Genomic DNA, 18,610 nt, shown 5'->3' on the forward strand with positions numbered 1-18,610 from the left:
CAGGACCAGAAAATGTCTCTAACTGTGGAAGGAACAAGAAAAAAGAAGCAAAACAAAAGATGAGCCACAATCAAATGATTCAGACTGGATGGAAGCTGTTCCTGTTATTGTTTTGGGTTTTTCACTGTTTGTGAAGTTACTAGTGGTGGATGTGGAATAGGTTACCTGCACATTAAAATGCCTAGAAAGAATGAAGCATTAAGGTTCAACTCCCTTACAACAGTCCAAATTCCCATCCTTAACTGGTACATAACTGGACAGCTAATTATCTCGGGTCATGAGGGTGAAGTAAACACTCGTGAAAGTGGATGTGAAAATGTGGAAAATCTGTTAAGAAACAGAAAAACAAGGTCTATAATTTAAAGAGGAACCAGAGGTGGTTCTAGTCTGTTTAGTGCCAAACTTCTCCCCAATAATAAAGTATTAGACAAATATCAGGTAGATATATGCACACGCGTAGAAAGGAGGTTTATAGATGCACATAATGTAAAGAGTGATGTAACTCAGTTGGAGGAGGTGGATGTCTCCTCATCCTGACTAGAAGGTGCTACGTAGCATTCAGATGTGACCCTATTCTGTATTAAATAACAATATGATTATTAATGTAATATACAAGTCACAAAGCATACATGCACTTTTGTAAAATTTAATACACAACATACACATTATGAACAATTTATCAAACGTGCTGAAGCAGAATCAGATTAAATTCCACATATGTTTATTCATACAAGAGTTAGTGTATGATGAGGTAGACTGATATAGAGCTCTTTATGTTTAAATCAGGAACAATACAACATCCTGGACTAATGTCTGATACCAGGAGATCCACAAAATACTCAACATGTCACAAAAGATAAAAGAAGTACGTGTATAGCGTCTTCTAAGTTGGCTTAATGAACTCGGGATCTAATCAACAGCATGGAAAACCTTCATATCAGGAGCTCAAAAATAAATGATGTATTGTGAAACAGACAAGTGAAAATGGAGAAAATTTGTTTTAGAAAACAAGGTCTATATTTCAAGAAAAATAAGGAACCGTGACTAGTTCTCTGAAAAGAATGGACTCCCTACAAAGAGTCTAAAGCCACATCTTTAATTGGCATTTAACTGGGCAGAGAATTATATTGTATCATAATAATTAATTGGAAATGCTATGTAAATGAAACCTGAGAAAATAATTTTGGAAAACAAAGGCCTATAAAGATCTTTCAATATAGAAAAGAATGGAAACAAAATATCCTCCCAAAAATGGAGCACTACTTTAAACGAGTCCAGATTTCCATCCTTAATTAACTGTGTTGCTAATTAACTAGCTTAAAACAGCTGTGTTTTATTTCAACTGTTGTCTCAACATTATATTTCAAAAACTCCTCTATTCTTTTCTGTACAAGAATAATGCACTGATTGTTATAGTCTCGAAATGATGACTTTTTTCTCAACAACAATGTAATATTTTTACTTTTTTCTTGACATTTAGATTTTTTCCCGTAGTGCATAATGAAAAAATATCTACCTCCTGTCATTTTTTTCTGTACTCGAATAATTTAAAAATCGTGTCATTTTAAAACCAAACAATCAGGTAACTTTTCGTTTCCTCTTTTTACGCTTTCGCTTTCTTTACATTTTTTTCTTCATTTGGGACTCACGGGATACCATAGTGACGTAATCGTGTGGAAATTGTCAGAGTGGCAAAATGGCGACGGAACCAAATAAGACCGAAATTCTCACCATCTTCAAACGATTAAGATCGATTCCGACAAACAAGGTAACCCGAAAATAAAAACAACCCAGTCACTGTTTGCTTGTCTGTCACTTCTGTGTGATTTTTTATTTCTATCTTAAACGGTACTCGCTCTGATAGCTTCATCTTGCGCTAGTTGTGATAGCACTGGAGCTAAGGCCCCGGCTAACCGGAGCTAACGGCTGCTAGCCTGCCGGTAAAGCTGTCAAACATAAAGGCCACGTATACAGTTTGTGTATGTTGAGAGAGCTAACGTGACAATCTGCTTCACCTTTGAGGGATTGAAGCAGAATAACTGAGCTAGGCAGTAAATGTTATCGGAATAAAACGCTTCAATTATTGAAAATTGTCACGTACAAATTGAAAGTCATGACTATATTGATCTATGTGTTGCTAATTAATTCCAGCTGTGTAGGTTAACGACATGACATTTATCAGGGTTTCATGTGGTCAGTCTGACATTCAGTTATTATCTGTTTGTTTGACGTGACACTTGTAACCAACCAAACTTGAAAACGTTTTTAAATACGTTTTCCCCATTGAATTAGCACCAATCCCGGCCTGCGTACAACATTTAGCTTTTGTGTTTTATATTAACGTGACATACAGATCAGCACAAATTACACTAGTTTTTCTGAAGAAACTTGATTTGTTTTGAGGGACATCTTGTTGAGCTCTCGTCATTCCGGCCTTTTTACAAAGAAAAACGTCTTTTTAGGAGATACCCAAAGTAAAGTGAGTCATTCATGGTCTCAGTCTCTTTTTAAAGACAAGACTCTGACGTTTCTGTCACAAAAGTCAGAATCAGTCTAAGTTGGTTTGTTCTTGAGTGATAATCAGTTGGTACACAGTTGTGTTTTCCTGATTTTTATTTTTTTGTTGTTGTTGTTTGTTTGTTTGTTTTGAAAAAATGTGTTGGTTGAATCCTATAATGACTTTTATCAATGAAACCAGAAGAAAATGACTTTTTTACTGAAACACAGCTCATGTCCAGAGCTGTGATCCTGCTGTGAGATGTTCCACCCAGAGAAATGATGCACTGAAACAAATGGAAAATGTTTGGAGTCATTATTTATACGTCTTCATTCTGTTATCATACTGGTCCGACCTGTTTGAGATCAAATTGGGCTGAATGTGTGTGTTTCCTGAACTAAAATCAGTTTCACCCTGTAATGTGTTAGAAAACTGACCCATGATTTAATCCAGCCCAAACTTATTGGCCCAATACACCTTTTATCTTTGAATACACTCCTCATTTTCATCTAAAAAAAAGTGTATATTGATCTAAATTTGATCCACAGAGCAACATAAAGCATTTACAAATCAATACAATCATCATCACTTTAAAACGACATGAAATATAAGGAAAAGTATAAAGGAAGGAACCTATCTGCACTAAGGCAGCAGCTAGTGATGGTTCCCATTCATTAGTATCAATTAGTGACTCTATGAAATGATAAAAATGAGATTTTATTGACCTTCCAGGACAAATTTAGATCCTACAGTAGAAAAGGGAGGCAGCAGGAAGATAAACAACTTGGAAAAATAATTTTTAGTTGGGTAAACTCTATCCTTAAGAAATGAAGTCAAACCTTCGAGACTGTCGCTGTGTTTTGCTTCTCATTTACTCTGACGTCACCATGAGGCGTCTTTCCCAACCGTGGACTGATGACGTTTCCATAGGAGGCTGTTTTCTGTTGAGCTGTTGCTTTGAGTGAAAGTGTCGGACTTTGTTCAGACCTTGAATTAACGTCCAACCAGGGTCCAGTCTGATCTCACCTGGTCTCACCTGTCCATCTTTAATTTCCATGTGTTCAGACCCGGTGTTAATTAATTAAAATGTGTCTCCACGTGCGTCTCCAGCCAGAACTGGAGATCTGATCTCATTTTGTCAGTTTTCTTGGGAAGAGTAAATAAACCTGGAGCTTCTCCAGATTCACAAACGCCCCAGCATGTCCTTTTTCAAGTTTTTGGATTTAAAAATAAAATCTTAAGGATGTTTTTGTCCAGTTTTTGGTTTTATCTACAACCAGGTCTGCTCCCAGTGGACCCACAACAACAAATGTGCAATAATATTCCTCCAAACTGCATGTACATATACATATATTTTTTTTTATACCTGCTGTTTTTTACTGTCTGCATCCTCGCCAACGGTGGATGTGTGAATACATACGTATATTTATATGTAAGCTTACTCATTTTCCATATTTTATAACTTGAGCACAGCCTTGTTTGTTTGTAATGTATTTTTTTTATTGGGGAATCTTATCCTTAACCACAAACATTAAAAAATGCACAGCCTGTATGTATGTTGTCTTTGTGCGTAACCCGTGTGCATTGTGTTTTTCATGTGCAGGTTTGCTTTGACTGTGCTGCCAAGAACCCGAGCTGGGCCAGTATTTCTTACGGCGTGTTCCTGTGCATTGACTGCTCCGGCATCCACCGCTCCCTGGGAGTTCACCTCAGCTTCATCAGGTAAACACCGGCCGCTGCACGTCAGCCGCCATCATGGTTCCTTCTTCTTCGACAGCTGAGTGACCTGAGAGTTAAAAAACACACGAGCTACTGTCAGAGCAAAGTGACTGTGCATATAACTTCATGTTTAACGCTTGCTGTGCCGTTATATTTCCCTTTCTACCTCAGATCCACCGAGTTAGACTCCAACTGGAACTGGTTCCAGCTCAGATGTATGCAAGTAGGAGGCAACGCTAACGCGGTGAGTCTGAGGAAAACTGAGCTTTGACCCGATCGGACATTTAAAGCAAAACCTAATTAACTGCTGTGCTAAAGATTATTTTACCAGAAAATAATAAAACGAGGCTTCGCAGCCTTGTTATGTCCAATAAAGGTTATTCAGTTTACCGTCATAGACGATTCAGAGAAAAGATCATATTTTGGAAGCTGGAACTACGACATCTAACTTTAAAGTGTACACAGCTGAGTTTTAAAATGGTACAAAATAAATACAAAGCATTTCCTGCATCCTCTCGTTAGAAATCTGGTTTCCCACGACAAAACTTGAGCTAAATTGAGCATTGAGATAAGTGCACATGTGAAAGGAGATCCAGAATATGAGCATCAGGATTTAAAAAGTCTAAGGACAGAGAAGACCTGACGAAAGCAAAGACGCATGTAAGACGGAGGAGACATCACCGCTAGCGCTTTGTGACATTCTGATTCAAAAAGATCTTGAAGTTAAAGATCCAGTATCAACTAAAATCCTCAAGTAAATTTCTTTGGAAATCTGTGTTATTTCTTGCACCTTCTCATTACAAATCTTATTGGGAGATAAATCCACATGTGAGGTGTAAAATAAAACAGAAGCTTCAGTCTGACTGGGTTAGTAAAATATCTCTAAGTAAAATTGTTTAAAAACAGAAATAAATTTGTTTCCTTGTGAGTCAGAATCAAATCTAAAATATTGAGCCCTGATCATTTATTCATTTATATGTGTTTTTCTTTTTAAATCTTTTTACAGACGGCGTTCTTCCGCCAGCATGGCTGCTCCACGAACGACACCAACGCCAAGTACAACAGCCGTGCAGCCCAGATGTACCGCGAGAAGATTCGGCAGCAGGCAAACGCTGCGCTGTCCAAATACGGCACAGACGTGAGTATCGGTCCGACGGCGCCTTCATCTTCCTTTATCCTTCTTTAACTCCCAGTTTTATAAATCCCAAACTAATTATCCTGGAATCAGAACTGTTTCAAAGTGTGTTGTGTCTGACACCAAGAGTTTAGCAGCAGATTCTTTTCTACCAGAGGCAGCATCAACGTTTTCAGCAGTTACAGCTCATCCCAGTCACATGGGCCAGTAAAAAAAAGAGTTATTACCATAAGATAATGTGATGGAATAGATGTATGCACCTTAATCAGAGTTAAACAAGGCGACGCGTGTCTGCATGATCCACTGTGCTGACATTTGACCCAGGAACAAAAACAAAAACGTGTCGTGCAGCTTCTTTTTCAGACTTCAGCGACTACTTTGCTTTGCGCGCAGTAACTGCCCCATTCACTGGCTTACGTTCCTGTTTCCTGTATCTGCTGGGTTTATGAAAAGTTTTCTTACAGCATGTTTTTCTGTGAAGGACTGGACTGAACGCTTTACATCGTGTTTCTTCTCTTTTCAAAGATCTGAAATAGTAATAACATACCCTGAGATGATGAGGCATTTTTTCCTGGGACAAACTGGGACAAGGACCACATTCAGACTGTTGAATTTTGAATGTAGCTTGATTGAGATCCTGTAGATTCATGTGATCCGTGGCCTTGGTTCATGACCCTGTCAATGGTTCTTTTACCTCCTTGCACCAGATTTGGTTCAGACCAGGAACATCCCACTAAGATGCAGTTCTGGAGATGTTCTGACCTGATTTTCTCGCCTTCACAGTTTGGTCCTTGTCTCAAAGTCACATCCTTCACCTTGAACCATTTAACTTTGAGGACTAATTCTAATCTGAACTCAGTTTTACAACTTTTGGCTGTTTCAGAAACAGCCAAGTCACAGGCTCCTACAGCTACAATAAAACACACTCAGATCCTCCATTAACTTCCATCCTGTCCAGCTTTATGTACATGTATCCACACCATGCATCAAGATGCTTGTATGCAAATAATCTAAACTGTTATAACATCTGCACACAACGCCAGACGATATTTCAGTGTCGGAGTCATGTTGGCATGTCTAGTTCAGAGTACACAGGGTGTGGAAAACACGCAGTACAAATCACATCACTGTCAATATAACAATAAAACTCAGACTGATGCTAAAACACGTGGAGCCGTCTCTTTATCGCAGGATGATTAACTTCTCCTCTTGACCTGGTTACAGCTGTGGATCGAATCTTCTGCAGGAGGCAGCGCTGCAACTCCTGAGAAGAAAGAGGCCGACTTCTTCGCAGAACACACACAGGTACAGTAACATTTTCTTTCAGAGTTCACTGGTAGAATTCACAGTTCATTGGTCCATCAATGATGAGCAGATGCAGCAGAACAGGAACAAACCAGGACATTAGCGCCCCCATGTGTCATGGAGGGATGAGGTTCTGATGCTGGAATGCAGGTTGGTTCATCTTCAAACATTTAAACCAAACTATTCTACTCTGGTCTCATCTGTCCACTAAACATCGTCCCACATGTTCTTTGTGGACAGAGAGCAGTGTCTTTGGTTGTTGAGTGGATTCATCAACATGAACATCAGCCAATGTGAGAGAGGCCTTTAGCTGCTTAGAAGTTCCCCTGGGTTCCTCTGGTTCCTCTCCCACTATGATGGAGTGATGTTTGTTGGTGGACCACTCCTGTGGAGGGGAACAGTCGTCTTCAATCTGTCTGACTCTCTGTGGATTATTTGTGGCTTCCAGACTCTTTACAGATGGTTGTGGAACCTTTTCCAGCCTGATGAGCAACAACAACTCTTTTTCTGAGCTCCTCACAAAGCTCCTTTCATCTGTTGTCATCACACACTTCAACACAAACATGAGACAAATCCCTGATTTATAGAAACTGAACCAGGACCTGAGTCTCATCATTGATGGACACACGTTGGATACATGGACTCTGGTTTAATCTCTGATCTGGAGCATTGGCTCATTTTATATATAATAGTATAACATTTTATTTGTGTTTGACTTGGTCCTCGTTGTCTATGTTTAGATTAAAGATTCCTTTAATTTTGAAAGTTTAATTCTTTGTCACTTAAATGAAAATGTAAATTCCCAGCCCGCCTATGACTGGAACATGGCGCCACCATCTGAGCCGGAGCAGAACGGAGCCACCGTGACTCTACAGATGACGGAGACGACGGCTAAGAACCAGGACGAAAACCGTTAGTACAACAAACCTGTCTGTGAATGTCTCAGCCCTGATCCTCCGTTCACAGCCGAGTTTCAACAAAACGTATTTCTTTGTTTTTTTTTTTTTTTTCCTGTAGAGCCAGAGGACGGTCCCAGCATCGATGGTCTGAGCACGTCGCCCAAAGCCTCCATCGGTGAGTAAACTGCCCTCGGTTCATCATTCTTCACATTCTCATCATCAGACCTTTGACCTGCAGCCGTCAGAGACTCCAGGCGACTTCAGTTTCTTTCTAGGTATTAATTATGTGCACAAAGACGAACACAACACTGAATGAGAAGAAAAGACTATTTTTAGCTGGTGTTTCGTACCTTTCTATCTCCAGTTCGGTCACAAAGTGAAGGAATGAGTCTGTACCAGGTGAATAGAGGCTCGTTAGTCTCACGGTGTTGAAGTGTGATCGCTTTGTTTCGTCCTGTAGAGGACTCCATGCGTCTGTCGTCACAGGACGGGTGGACGCCCACAGGTGATGAAGGACAAACCGCTTTGTGGCGCCGGCTGGTTTCTCACGGCTCGGCCGCATGGTTGTGCTGCTTTCATTTGATTTGATTGACACTTGAGCTTTCTCCATGGAAACGATGCTGATGTTTAAGAAATGCCAAAAGGACGAGCTGCTTTGTGCACAAAGAACGTGGGCTTTGTCTGTGAGCCTGTGGCCGACGCATGTCGACTTTATGCAGGAATAACTTCTCACGAACCAATCGCATCAAAGGATTTTAATAATACGTGTCAACGAGTCTGAAAACAAGCAAAAGGCTGTAATTTTACTCTGTGAGTGACGTGGCCGACTAACATCAGAGGTGAAAATGCTTTTCTGCACCGGCCGACGTGTCTTTGTTCTTATCTTTATCGTGTGATTTGAAAGATGATTTGATGCATTACAGTTTGAGAATTAACAGTTTAAAAAATGAAATCCCTCTCAGTGCTGTTTCTTTGTTTTGTTTTTCTGAGCTCGTGTGTTTTTGTGCTAAACAAAGTCTTAAAAATAAAAGTCTATCTTAACACGTTTCCACTTGTGTTACAGATGTGAAGCCGTCCATCATCGGGAAGAAGAAGCCCATGGCCGCCAAGAAAGGGGTGAGTCCTCGAGTCAAACCTGCCATCACTGGAAGGTGGTTTAGTTTTATCAGCTGGTTTTCCTCCTCCACCTCCACCACGTAGAGACGCTCACATTAGAAAGTCCATCCTTCACTATTTTCTCCATTTCTGCATAAAAATGACTTGTGAACGTGAATGAAGCTTTGTTTCCAGGATCAAACACTTCAACACAAACATGTGTTTAGAAGATCAGACTGAGACAAATCTCTGATTTATAGAAACTGAACCAGGACCTGAGTCTCATCACACTGATGGAAACTCATGGACTCTGGTTTAAGGCCAGAGGAGCCTCCTCTCTGATCTCTGATCTCTGATCTGACCCTGATGTTTTCAGTCATTCTTCTGTAGAAACTTTAAACCGTCCTGACCCTTATTTTCTACCTGCTCCCTCCCTGATGCAGCTCGGCGCTAAGAAAGGCCTCGGAGCTCAGAAGGTGAGCAGCAAGAGCTTCTCTGAGGTGGAGAAACAGGCTCAGGTGGCTGAGAAGATGAGGGAGGAGCAGGTCGCTGAGGCTAAGAAACAAGCTGAGGAGTCCATGTAAGGAGAAGGTTAAAGTTAGAGCTGTGTTTCCACGAAGCCTTTAAACCGTGAAGCCCTTAAACGTGTGTCCTGGTCTCTGCTGCAGCGTGGCCTCCATGCGTCTGGCCTACAAGGAGCTGGAGATCGACAGGAAGATGGAGGAGAAGAAGCTCCAGAACATGGAGGGGAAGAAGAGGGAGCAGGCTGAGAGGCTGGGGATGGGCTTCGGGAACAGGAGGTAACGACACGACACCTGGAACAGACGCCTGTCCAGGTTTAAGGTCTGGAGTCTGATCTCAGGAGGGAGGGAGGGGGAGGGGGGAGGAGTCTCTGTGTTAGTGCTACATCACAGGTGACTGAGCTGTGAGTGTAACTGAGTGTAACTGAGTGTGTGTCTGTTCCAGCGCTGTGTCTCACTCAGTGATGTCAGAGATGCAGGTGATCGAACAGGAAACACCTGTCGGAGCAAAGTCCTCCTCTCGCTCCAAACTGGACCTGTTTGATGAGCCCGGCTTCACCTCCGGACCCCCCAAGTATGTCCACCGCTCTCAACCGGGGGGGAGACCAGGGGGGGAACCAGGACCAGGGGGGGAACCACAGGAACCAGGGGGGAACCAGGGGGAACGTTCAGCCCAGTTTGACAGAGAACAGCATAATAATCAGTAAAAATCCGTCTGTGCGTCGTGTCCCAGGTACAAGGACAACCCGTTCTCAGTGGGGGACAGCTTTGGGTCTCGGTGGGACACTGATGGAGGGACGTCCTCCTTCGCCACGTCCTGGGCCCTGGATAAGGAGGACCCCAAGGAGGAGGTCACCATCTCTAGTATCCAGCCCATCGGAGAGAGGTATGTGGATGTTCACCTCCTCCCTCATGTCTCCTCACTGACCCCCTCACCTCACTCACCTCCTCACCTCCTCACCTCCTCACTCACCTCCTCACCTCCTCACTGACCCCCTCAACTACCTCCTCACTGACCTCCCTCACCTCCTCCTCACCTCCTCCCTCCCCTCCTCCCTCCCCTCCTCACTGACCTGTGGTTACTCTCAGACTCCCCAGCCGGAGGAAAGCCGAGGCGTCGGTGCCGGTGTCTGAGTCGAGCGAAGCCCGGCAGAAGTTCGCCAACGCTAAGGCCATTTCCTCAGACATGTTCTTTGGTCGCGAGAGCAGCGCTGAGGTCAGAGACCAGGAGACCAGACGCTTAGAGCAAAAAACACAAACACCACGAACACCACGAGCAGAACAGTCTGTGTTGACTTTCTGTTTGGTCTTTTCTCAGTACGAGGCCAAGACGAGACTGGAGAGCATGTCCGGGAACTCCTCCATCAGCTCCGCCGACCTGTTTGGAGACGGCAGCGACCAGAAAGGTAAAGGAACAATCTGAGACGTGACGGAGGAGTCACCTCCTCCAGAGGTTTGAGGCGTCTCCTCTCTGTCCTCACACTTTTTAAGACCCAGTTATTTTAGAGGGAGGGAGGAGTTTATACGTAGTGCTTCTTCACTGTCACTTCAGGAAACATCTGTCTTAAATTCCTGCTTCTGTCAACACTTCAGTCACATCCTTCAGTAGAGAGTTCCTCCTTTCATTTCTGTCTCATTAATTGAAGGTTTCCGTGTAAATATCCTTTTATTTATTTATATATATTTATATATTTCAATCTCTGCTTTCCAATCCAAACTCATTCTGAATTTGTCTAAATGTTTTAAAGCGTGTAGTTTGACGTGTTAGGTTCCTTTATTGTCATTGTAAATAAATACTAATGAAATTTAAAGCACAAAGGTAAAAACAGAACTCATGTAATTGTAATGAATACTACAGGGTTTGTATTTTTAGAGATGGATGATGATTCATGTGCAACTTGTAAATAAGTCGAGATCAAACCAGATTCTGAGCTTTAATCTAATGCAGAGTCTTAGAAAGTCTTAAACTCTGCCCCCCCCCTCAGGGAGGGCGTCGGGCTTTGACGGGGTTCTCCCCTCCGGCCCGGACATCGCACAGTTCAAACAGGGCGTGAAGACGGTGGCTGGGAAAATGGCCGTCCTCGCCAACGGAGTCATGAACACGATCCAGGTGAGACGTCAGACGTTAAACGTCGCTCGGCCTCTGAACCCTTTGCTCCCATTTTCATTCTCATTGGTTTTATGTTCTGTCTTCGGCCTCAGGACCGTTACGGCTCGTACTGACGTCCCACGGCAGCGACGCCGCCTCACGCCGACCCGACGCCTGGGGACCGAGGACACGACGAGAGACAGAAGACGGTTGCATGGAGACAAGAAACTCTCCCTCGTCCTCCACTTCAGAGACACTTTTCCAGGAGTGACACAGTATTTTCTTCTCTCATCCTCATTAGTAGACTTTTATTTTCGTAAATGAAACCATCAGATTCTGGCGGGACGGACGGACGGACGGTGGTTTGGTCTTTTTTTTTTCTAAAACGAGTTTTCTTTGTAATTTTTTTTTTTCTGTGCAAAAGATTTTTGGTCTTAGATTTTCACAATGATGTCGAGAGTTAATTCTTCTATATTTTATTCCTTATTCTCAGATCAGAGTGTTGATTTGTTTGATTCATATTATCTGATACGTTTGTTTTACTGTGATATTAAAAAAAAAAGAAGAAAAAAGTTATTTTTAGTGTTAATTTGAACGAGATTCCAGTAAAGTTTAACTCACTGCTGCTTCATCACAGGTTTTATTTTAGAGGTTATTATTTTTCTGTTTAAATAATCAGTTCAAACTAAAACCAGAAGGTGGCGCTGCGTCCAGCAGGCGTTTTAGAGTTTACGTCCCGCTCTGACTATGCATCTCACACCAGAACCTCTTTCATTCTGAGTCGGTTCCACAAACTCAATCATTTCTCTGAACGTCATCTCTGTGCTGAACACGAATGAATCTTAATTTTCCGGTTTGTTCTCGTCCTAGAAAGCGGTTTGTCATTTGTCGTATGTTTGTCAGTAACACCCCCCTCCCTCCTCCTCCCGCCTCCAAACAAACGAGTAAGAAACGTGTGGACTGAAAAGGATGAAATGTTCAAAATTATTTATTTGTAGGCTACAAAAAAAAAAGAAGAAACTTATTCAGTATGTTAATAAAGATGAAGAAACGTCTGCTGTGTTAAACTCTTTCTTGTCGCCTGCTGGTGAGAATCCGATTACTTTTTCTCTGCTAAGGATGAAATGAAACCGTGAATCAATCACAACGAAAGTCTCTGAAAGCAGGAAAACGTTTCCTTGAACGAACTAAGATTAGAAACTGTTGAGTAGGAAAAGCTGTGATGATGATTTCTGAGGAGAACAAAGTTCCTCATAGTGTCGGTTTCCTTTCTGATTTCTGGGGAAGTGTCTTTTGTCTCTGACGGGTCCTTTCTCCTGGACCCGAGGCTTTTTATCCCCAGTTGTAGAAGTAGATCTTCTGCCAGGTGGGGAGATAATCCATCAGAGGACCTGGAGGCAGAGCAGCATCATTTAGCTTTAGTTTTACCTGAGGACGTCTAAACTAAACTAACTCAATGTTTCCTTTGCTCCCTAACATCTGTCACACTGTGATTCGTTAAACTTCCTTCATGATTCTCAAGAGACAGAAGAAGTGACAGAGTCTGGTTCTGTCTGGATCAGGTTTATCTCAGGACCTAGAAACAGGTTCAGGGTTCATCTGTGGTTTAATCGTGACGTCACAAACCACACGCACGGACGATTCGCCTGAGATTAAGATCATTACCAATGACCAGAGGTCCAGATTAAACTGGTGCCGTGAGAACACAGACGGTCTAACACTCACCGGCCACTTTATTAGCTACACCTGTTCAATACACAAGTATCTAATCAGCCAATCACATGGCTGCAATTACTCATGTAGAGGAGATCAAGACAATTTACTGAAGTTCAAACCGAGCATCAGAACGAGGATTTAAGTGACTTTGAACGTGGTCTGGTTGTTGGTTGTTGGTCTGACTGTTACACAAACTGCTGATCTACTGGGATTTTAACTCACAACCATCTCTAGGGTTTAACAGAGGATGGTCAGAAAAAGAGAAATGTGCGACTGGTTGGAGATGATAGAAAAGGAACAGACAGGAACTCAAATAACCACTGGTTCCAACCCAGGAATGCAGAAAAACCCATCTCTGATGAGCCACAGCAGCAGAAGACAAAGCCAGTCACAATTCTAAAACAAAGATTAAACCCAGTTCACATTAGTCCAGTGAAACCAGCCTAAAATCTGACGTTAATCTAAACTGAGACGACTTCTCAGAGACGCTCTGGAACCGGTTCAACCGGGACTTTAGATTAATGCAGCCTGAAACAACCAAACCTTTAAACGTTACAAACATGAACACAGAGAAAAACTGATCCAGAACCAGAGTCCTGATCTGACGAGGAGACCGGAGACACTGGGACAGGTTCTCTGTGGAGACACTTTAGAGATGGACGACTTACGAGCCACGAGTCCTATTCCTGGAACGTGATCGGCCAAGAGTCTGAGCAGGAACAGAATCTTCTCCCTGAAAACCAGAAAACGGTTAAAACCAAACCAGTTCTACCCCACGTCTCCTGAGGATCATCCAGACGCCTTCGTATTTTAACCCGTGGGACGTCTGCACCTGGAGTATCTGTCGTAGAACGGAGAGCGCAGGAGGTAGTAGAGCAGCAGGAAGCCTCTCCTCCTCATCTCTGTCCTCTCCCACCGGTTCTGGAACTTGGCGTCGCTGAGCAGAGCGAAGCTGGAAGAACAGGACCGACAGAGACCGGACACAATGAGTCCAGGACCTGAGGACGTGACTCCAGATCTGATCTGATGAACATCAGAGCAAACTGCTCCTGGATTTAAGACGACGTCGGAACAATAACTGGAACTGAATTCCTCGGGTTAGTTTTAGAGCCGTGGAACTAACCTGGAACTAAACACAAACTCCACTTCATTAAATGGTTTGTAAGAGTTTATTAAATGTTAACACTTTCATCATGTTCTTTATCCGTAGATTACGACACTACTGCGTTACTGGTTCGGTCCCTTTAGGATCAAACTGAACTAAACTGGATTAAAAAAGCTGCTCAGAGACACTTTACAGAATAAACTCACAAAACAGAACCATTGATAAAAACATGGAAACGTCATCAGGAAGTTTTCTTTACGTCTGGTCAATACCAGTTTCTAACAGACGCCACTAACACATCTTCCTGATTATAAAAAAAAAAAACTTCCCCACATTTGCTTTTTAGTTTGAGATCAAAATTTAAGCCTTAAATTTCAGATCTTTTTACTTTTTCCACTTTTTTTTTTCTCTGAACACAATTAGAACAAAAACACATGAAGAAGAGATAAATGACTTTTAATGACTGTAGCTACGGCTAAATGACATCTAGCATCTTAGACACTGTTTTTCTTGCTGTCGTTAAATAATTATTGTGTGTTTTTACCTGGACAGTTCGAGGGCTCCGGAGACGAGCCACGGTTTCCACGACTGTTTCCCACAGAGTCCGAGGCAGAGAACTGATGTAGGGACGGAGTTCAGGACGAGGACGAGTCCTCTGGGACTAAACAGTTTGCTGGATTAAACGTCTCTAAAATGAATACATGTCCTCTAAGGTTGGTAGAGAGTTTATCTGCAGCAGTCTGCCACCTACAGGACAGTTCCATTACTACACGACCAGCTTTCATCTGTTCATCTTCATCTTTATGATCTGGTTCATCTCTGATTTAAAGCCCTGGATGAATGAAGCCGTCAGAATGACACATTTCTTTATCTTTTTAGCTTTTTATCTCTTACTCTCCTGCACAAAAAGATGCCAACTAAGTCTTTTTTTGACTTCTCTCATTGATTAGCTGGTAAAAAGTTTCATTTCTATTAGTAAACTCTAGTAGTTGTTTCAGAACTTTCTACATTTCTGTATAAATACGACTCAACATCAGTCACAGCACATTCGTTAATAAACAGGATAAGACGTTAAAATCCACTGTGTCATGATCTGAGGCAAAACTCATTTAAAAGCCCAGTCCCACTGAAAACCAACCAGCAGGCCAGCAGCCTTAGGCTAACAGCCTGCTACCAACTAGCAACCAGCTAAAAGACCTCAGCTAACTAGCGTAGCCACAGCAGCAGGTAAGAAGTGATGGGACACGCAGCTACACTTCAACCAACACTTCCCCGTCTGCCAAGACCAGAAGTAAAACACCAGGAGACACGGCAGACGTCACTAACGTGGAATATTGGCTCATTCTCCCTGAATAAACTAGAACTTGAGCTTCTCTCTGTCTGATTTCAGGACTTATGTGAAGTCTTTTCTGTTAAGGATACGGTGGAGAAGCGGCCGTCCGATGAACACAGACTCTGCGATCGTCTCCTGAAGACTGAGCCGTGTTGGTTTGTTGTGGAGCGCCTCCTTCAGGCTGCTCCTCCTCCTCCTCCTCTTCCTCTGACTCGGTGCTCCCCACAGCCGGGCCTGCAGGGGGGGGGCTGGTACCCCCCAGGGAGGAGGAGGAGGAGGAAGAGGAAGAGGAGGAGGAGGAGGAGGAAGAAGGGAGCGTTAGTTACTGTAAACTCTGGAATATTTGCTCCTGCTGCAAAGAATGTGACGGAAAAATGAAACCAGTAAAATCAGCCTGATCTGATCTGATCAGAAATGTAACTTCTTTCCTTCCTCCCTTATTTCCCTCCCTTCCTCATTCCTTCCTTCCTTCCAGAATCAGCAGCTGATACATTATTCTACTGACCACATGGTGGCGCTGCAGCTGATTCACACACAGACTGAGACCTGTTTAAACGTTTCAAAGGTTTTATGAACACTCACCGCTGCCCAGAGGCCTGATGACTCGTCCCGACCTCTGACCCACGAAGCCGACGTCGTCCGGTTCCTCGTTACTTTCATCTGAGAACGAATCCAAAACGTTCATTCGTCCTTTAGTCACATTCGTTTACTCGCCCTCATCAGAAACACGTCAGGAGATGAAAGATAACTCACCTTCACTGACAAACTCTGCACTTCTCTCCAGGGGGATGATGGGAGGTGAAGTCTGGATGCCAGATTTATACCACAGAAGAAGAACGATGCGGAACACTGCCCTGAGGAGGAGGAGCAGCAGGAGGAGGAGGAGGAGGAGGAGGAGGAATTGAACATCTCAACTTAACTTTTAGCTTGAAAGAAATGTTTGAAACAAGTCTCTGGTTCATCCTGGATTAAACACATGGTGAAAAGAACACGGACACTGATTAATAATGAGCTCTAAGCTCATTTTAATGACATTCCACATAATCATGATAAGAATAATCATCTTCATTTATTTCACACCTGATTTTCTAAAGCATCTTGAGACGATTCGTATCATTATTGACGCTATATGAATAAAATTTAATTCAACTGAATTAAACAAACACATAAAAATCCAAACAGAGACGATAAAAACAATGAAAACCAGATGAAAATAACTTTTAAGATAATGACCTGGTTTCCTCTGCGTCAGTAATCAGATATTTTAATCATTAAGATCTTAACAGTGATTCCTAAACATACTGGGAACTAATGGGGCCCTGGTAGAACCGGAGGGATTAGATCCGTTCTCCTGGTTCTGTTTAAAATCCTGCCACCGTTCGTTCATTGTTCAGACTATTAGAATAATCAGAACAAAAAAAACTAGATCAGAACCCGTACTTAAAGATCTGAATGAGTCCGATGACCAGCCAGCGCCCGACGTCCCCCCACAGCTTAGCGGCGGCCATCTCCAGGAAAACCTCCACGTACTCCAGCACAGAGAGCCAGGTCAGGAGTCTCTGCTGAGACAGAGGCTGGACACACGGTCCAGGTTAGACCTGGTTAGACCTGGTTAGTCCAGGTTAGACCTGGTTAGTCCAGGTTAGACCTGGTTAGTCCTGGACGCTCTCACACCTTCATCCTGCGCAAAATGACTCAAAGACATCGAGAGGTTTCCACACAAATCAGACTAATCTGGCCCAAATGAACAGGAGCTGCAGCTCTCTGATATGTAATATTGGCTCGTTTTGCTCTAATGTTTCTGTTTCCTGTTTGTTTGTGTTCTCTCCGTCTACTTTGACGTCTGTTGATGTTTTGAGTCATTTTTTATAGAGAAATCTAGAAAATCTTGAAGGGAACTAAACGTTCTTCTCAGATTGTTGCTCCTAACTTCACATCTATAACTCGTATTTATTCTGGTTTTATGGCGAAGCATCTTTTTTTCTGGCCTTAAACACGTCCAGTTCTGATCGTTCTGATTCTCTGAGAAGCTGCAGAACTCACCACAGGGAGGGAACATCTCAGGCCTTTACGCAGGATGCTGTCATTGAACAGGACCAGGAGGTTGGAGGCAGAGTAGACTGGAAACACACACACACACGTTGTGTCAGTACACACATTTGACAAAACATTAGGTACACGAGTGAAGTGATTCTAAATCAGGCTGATGTTGACAGAATGTCAGAAAATTAATTAAATTAAATTCCTATTTAATATATCTCATCATCTTAGTGCTTCAGTTTTAGGTTCTAGGTTCTGTAAATCATCTTGAGACTATCTTGTATATATACACATACGTTTTATATATCTATCTATCTATCTATCTATCTATCTATATATATATATATATATATATATATAATGTATATATGTATGTCCTCCGTTCCTCTCTTCCTTCCTTTGCATCCTTCCTTTCTTAACTTCATAGACAGACAGATGGAATTTAATTGAATTCATACATTTGTAGATTTCCTGTAAACACCTCAGGCTGTTTTCCTCCATCATGGGAGAACTGTGCGTCTGATTTATTTTCAGTATCATCATGTCTGACTCCTGTTTGCTATTATTAGTTATTAAATTAATTTTTAATTTTATGTTATTTAATTATTTATTTAATCTCTGAAATATCATAAAATATTCCCACGAATGTCCCCTGAAGCCCCGGCTTATGTGTTCACATGGCTTTGGAATCAGGGGCCGAGCTGACCTTTGACCTTTACTCACCTAGTTCAGATATTTCATGGGAATCTGCGAATCGACCTGCAAAATAAAATCCATAACATGCAGTCATTTGGTCAAACTTCATGGAGAGAACTTTTCCATTTAGAATCTTATAGGATGGATCTTTACCATTTATGTTAAAATAAACGTAATTAGTTCCGTTGCATCATTATGTAAAATATAATTTATGTAATAAATAAAGTGACATGTGTCACTGACCTGCGATCAGGTAGGAGAGGGTCCGCACGGTGCTCTCCAGCTGTGCCGTCGCCGCTGGGTTCCTCCTCACATAGTCCGTGTACCGCTCATAAACACGCGTCAGTTTATCGATGTACTCCTTAAACTGAGACATTTCAGCCTTAACTAGAAAATAAACTCTTCATTTAGCCACTGCCTCCAGATTCCACCAACTGTTATTTAGTTTTTTAAACCCTGA

At 42.4% G+C, this 18,610-nt stretch overlaps 2 protein-coding genes across 4 annotated transcripts; one reads left to right on the top strand and one right to left on the bottom strand.

The window, feature by feature from the left end:
- Positions 1-1,625: 1,625 nt before the first annotated feature.
- arfgap2 (ADP-ribosylation factor GTPase activating protein 2) lies at positions 1,626-12,315 on the top strand. 3 transcript variants are annotated; one of them, XM_047580409.1, is made up of 17 exons: positions 1,626-1,768; positions 4,101-4,219; positions 4,388-4,460; positions 5,223-5,354; positions 6,576-6,656; positions 7,463-7,568; positions 7,674-7,730; positions 8,016-8,060; positions 8,619-8,671; positions 9,094-9,230; positions 9,319-9,450; positions 9,617-9,745; positions 9,905-10,057; positions 10,261-10,387; positions 10,490-10,577; positions 11,157-11,281; positions 11,374-12,315. In XM_047580409.1, the coding sequence occupies exons 1-17, from the start codon at positions 1,697-1,699 to the stop codon at positions 11,392-11,394; spliced, it is 1,650 nt and encodes a 549-aa protein (XP_047436365.1). In that variant the 5' UTR covers positions 1,626-1,696; the 3' UTR covers positions 11,395-12,315. The 3 variants fall into 3 exon arrangements, 2 of the variants coding, with proteins under 2 accessions (XP_047436365.1, XP_047436367.1); XR_007112431.1 differs by lacking the exon at positions 10,261-10,387; XM_047580411.1 differs by lacking the exon at positions 8,016-8,060.
- On the bottom strand, positions 12,233-18,538 carry pex16 (peroxisomal biogenesis factor 16). The gene is made up of 11 exons (XM_047580426.1): positions 18,394-18,538; positions 18,178-18,213; positions 17,458-17,534; positions 16,855-16,988; positions 16,168-16,268; positions 15,997-16,074; positions 15,504-15,662; positions 14,626-14,698; positions 13,809-13,928; positions 13,645-13,709; positions 12,233-12,651 (listed from the first exon to the last, which is right to left on the bottom strand). Exons 1-11 carry the CDS (start codon positions 18,524-18,526, stop codon positions 12,593-12,595), a joined length of 1,035 nt encoding a protein of 344 aa, XP_047436382.1. The 5' UTR covers positions 18,527-18,538; the 3' UTR covers positions 12,233-12,592.
- Positions 18,539-18,610: the final 72 nt, after the last annotated feature.

This window comes from Mugil cephalus, chromosome 3 (assembly GCF_022458985.1).
Source record: "Mugil cephalus isolate CIBA_MC_2020 chromosome 3, CIBA_Mcephalus_1.1, whole genome shotgun sequence".
Taxonomy (NCBI): Eukaryota; Metazoa; Chordata; class Actinopteri; order Mugiliformes; family Mugilidae; genus Mugil; species Mugil cephalus.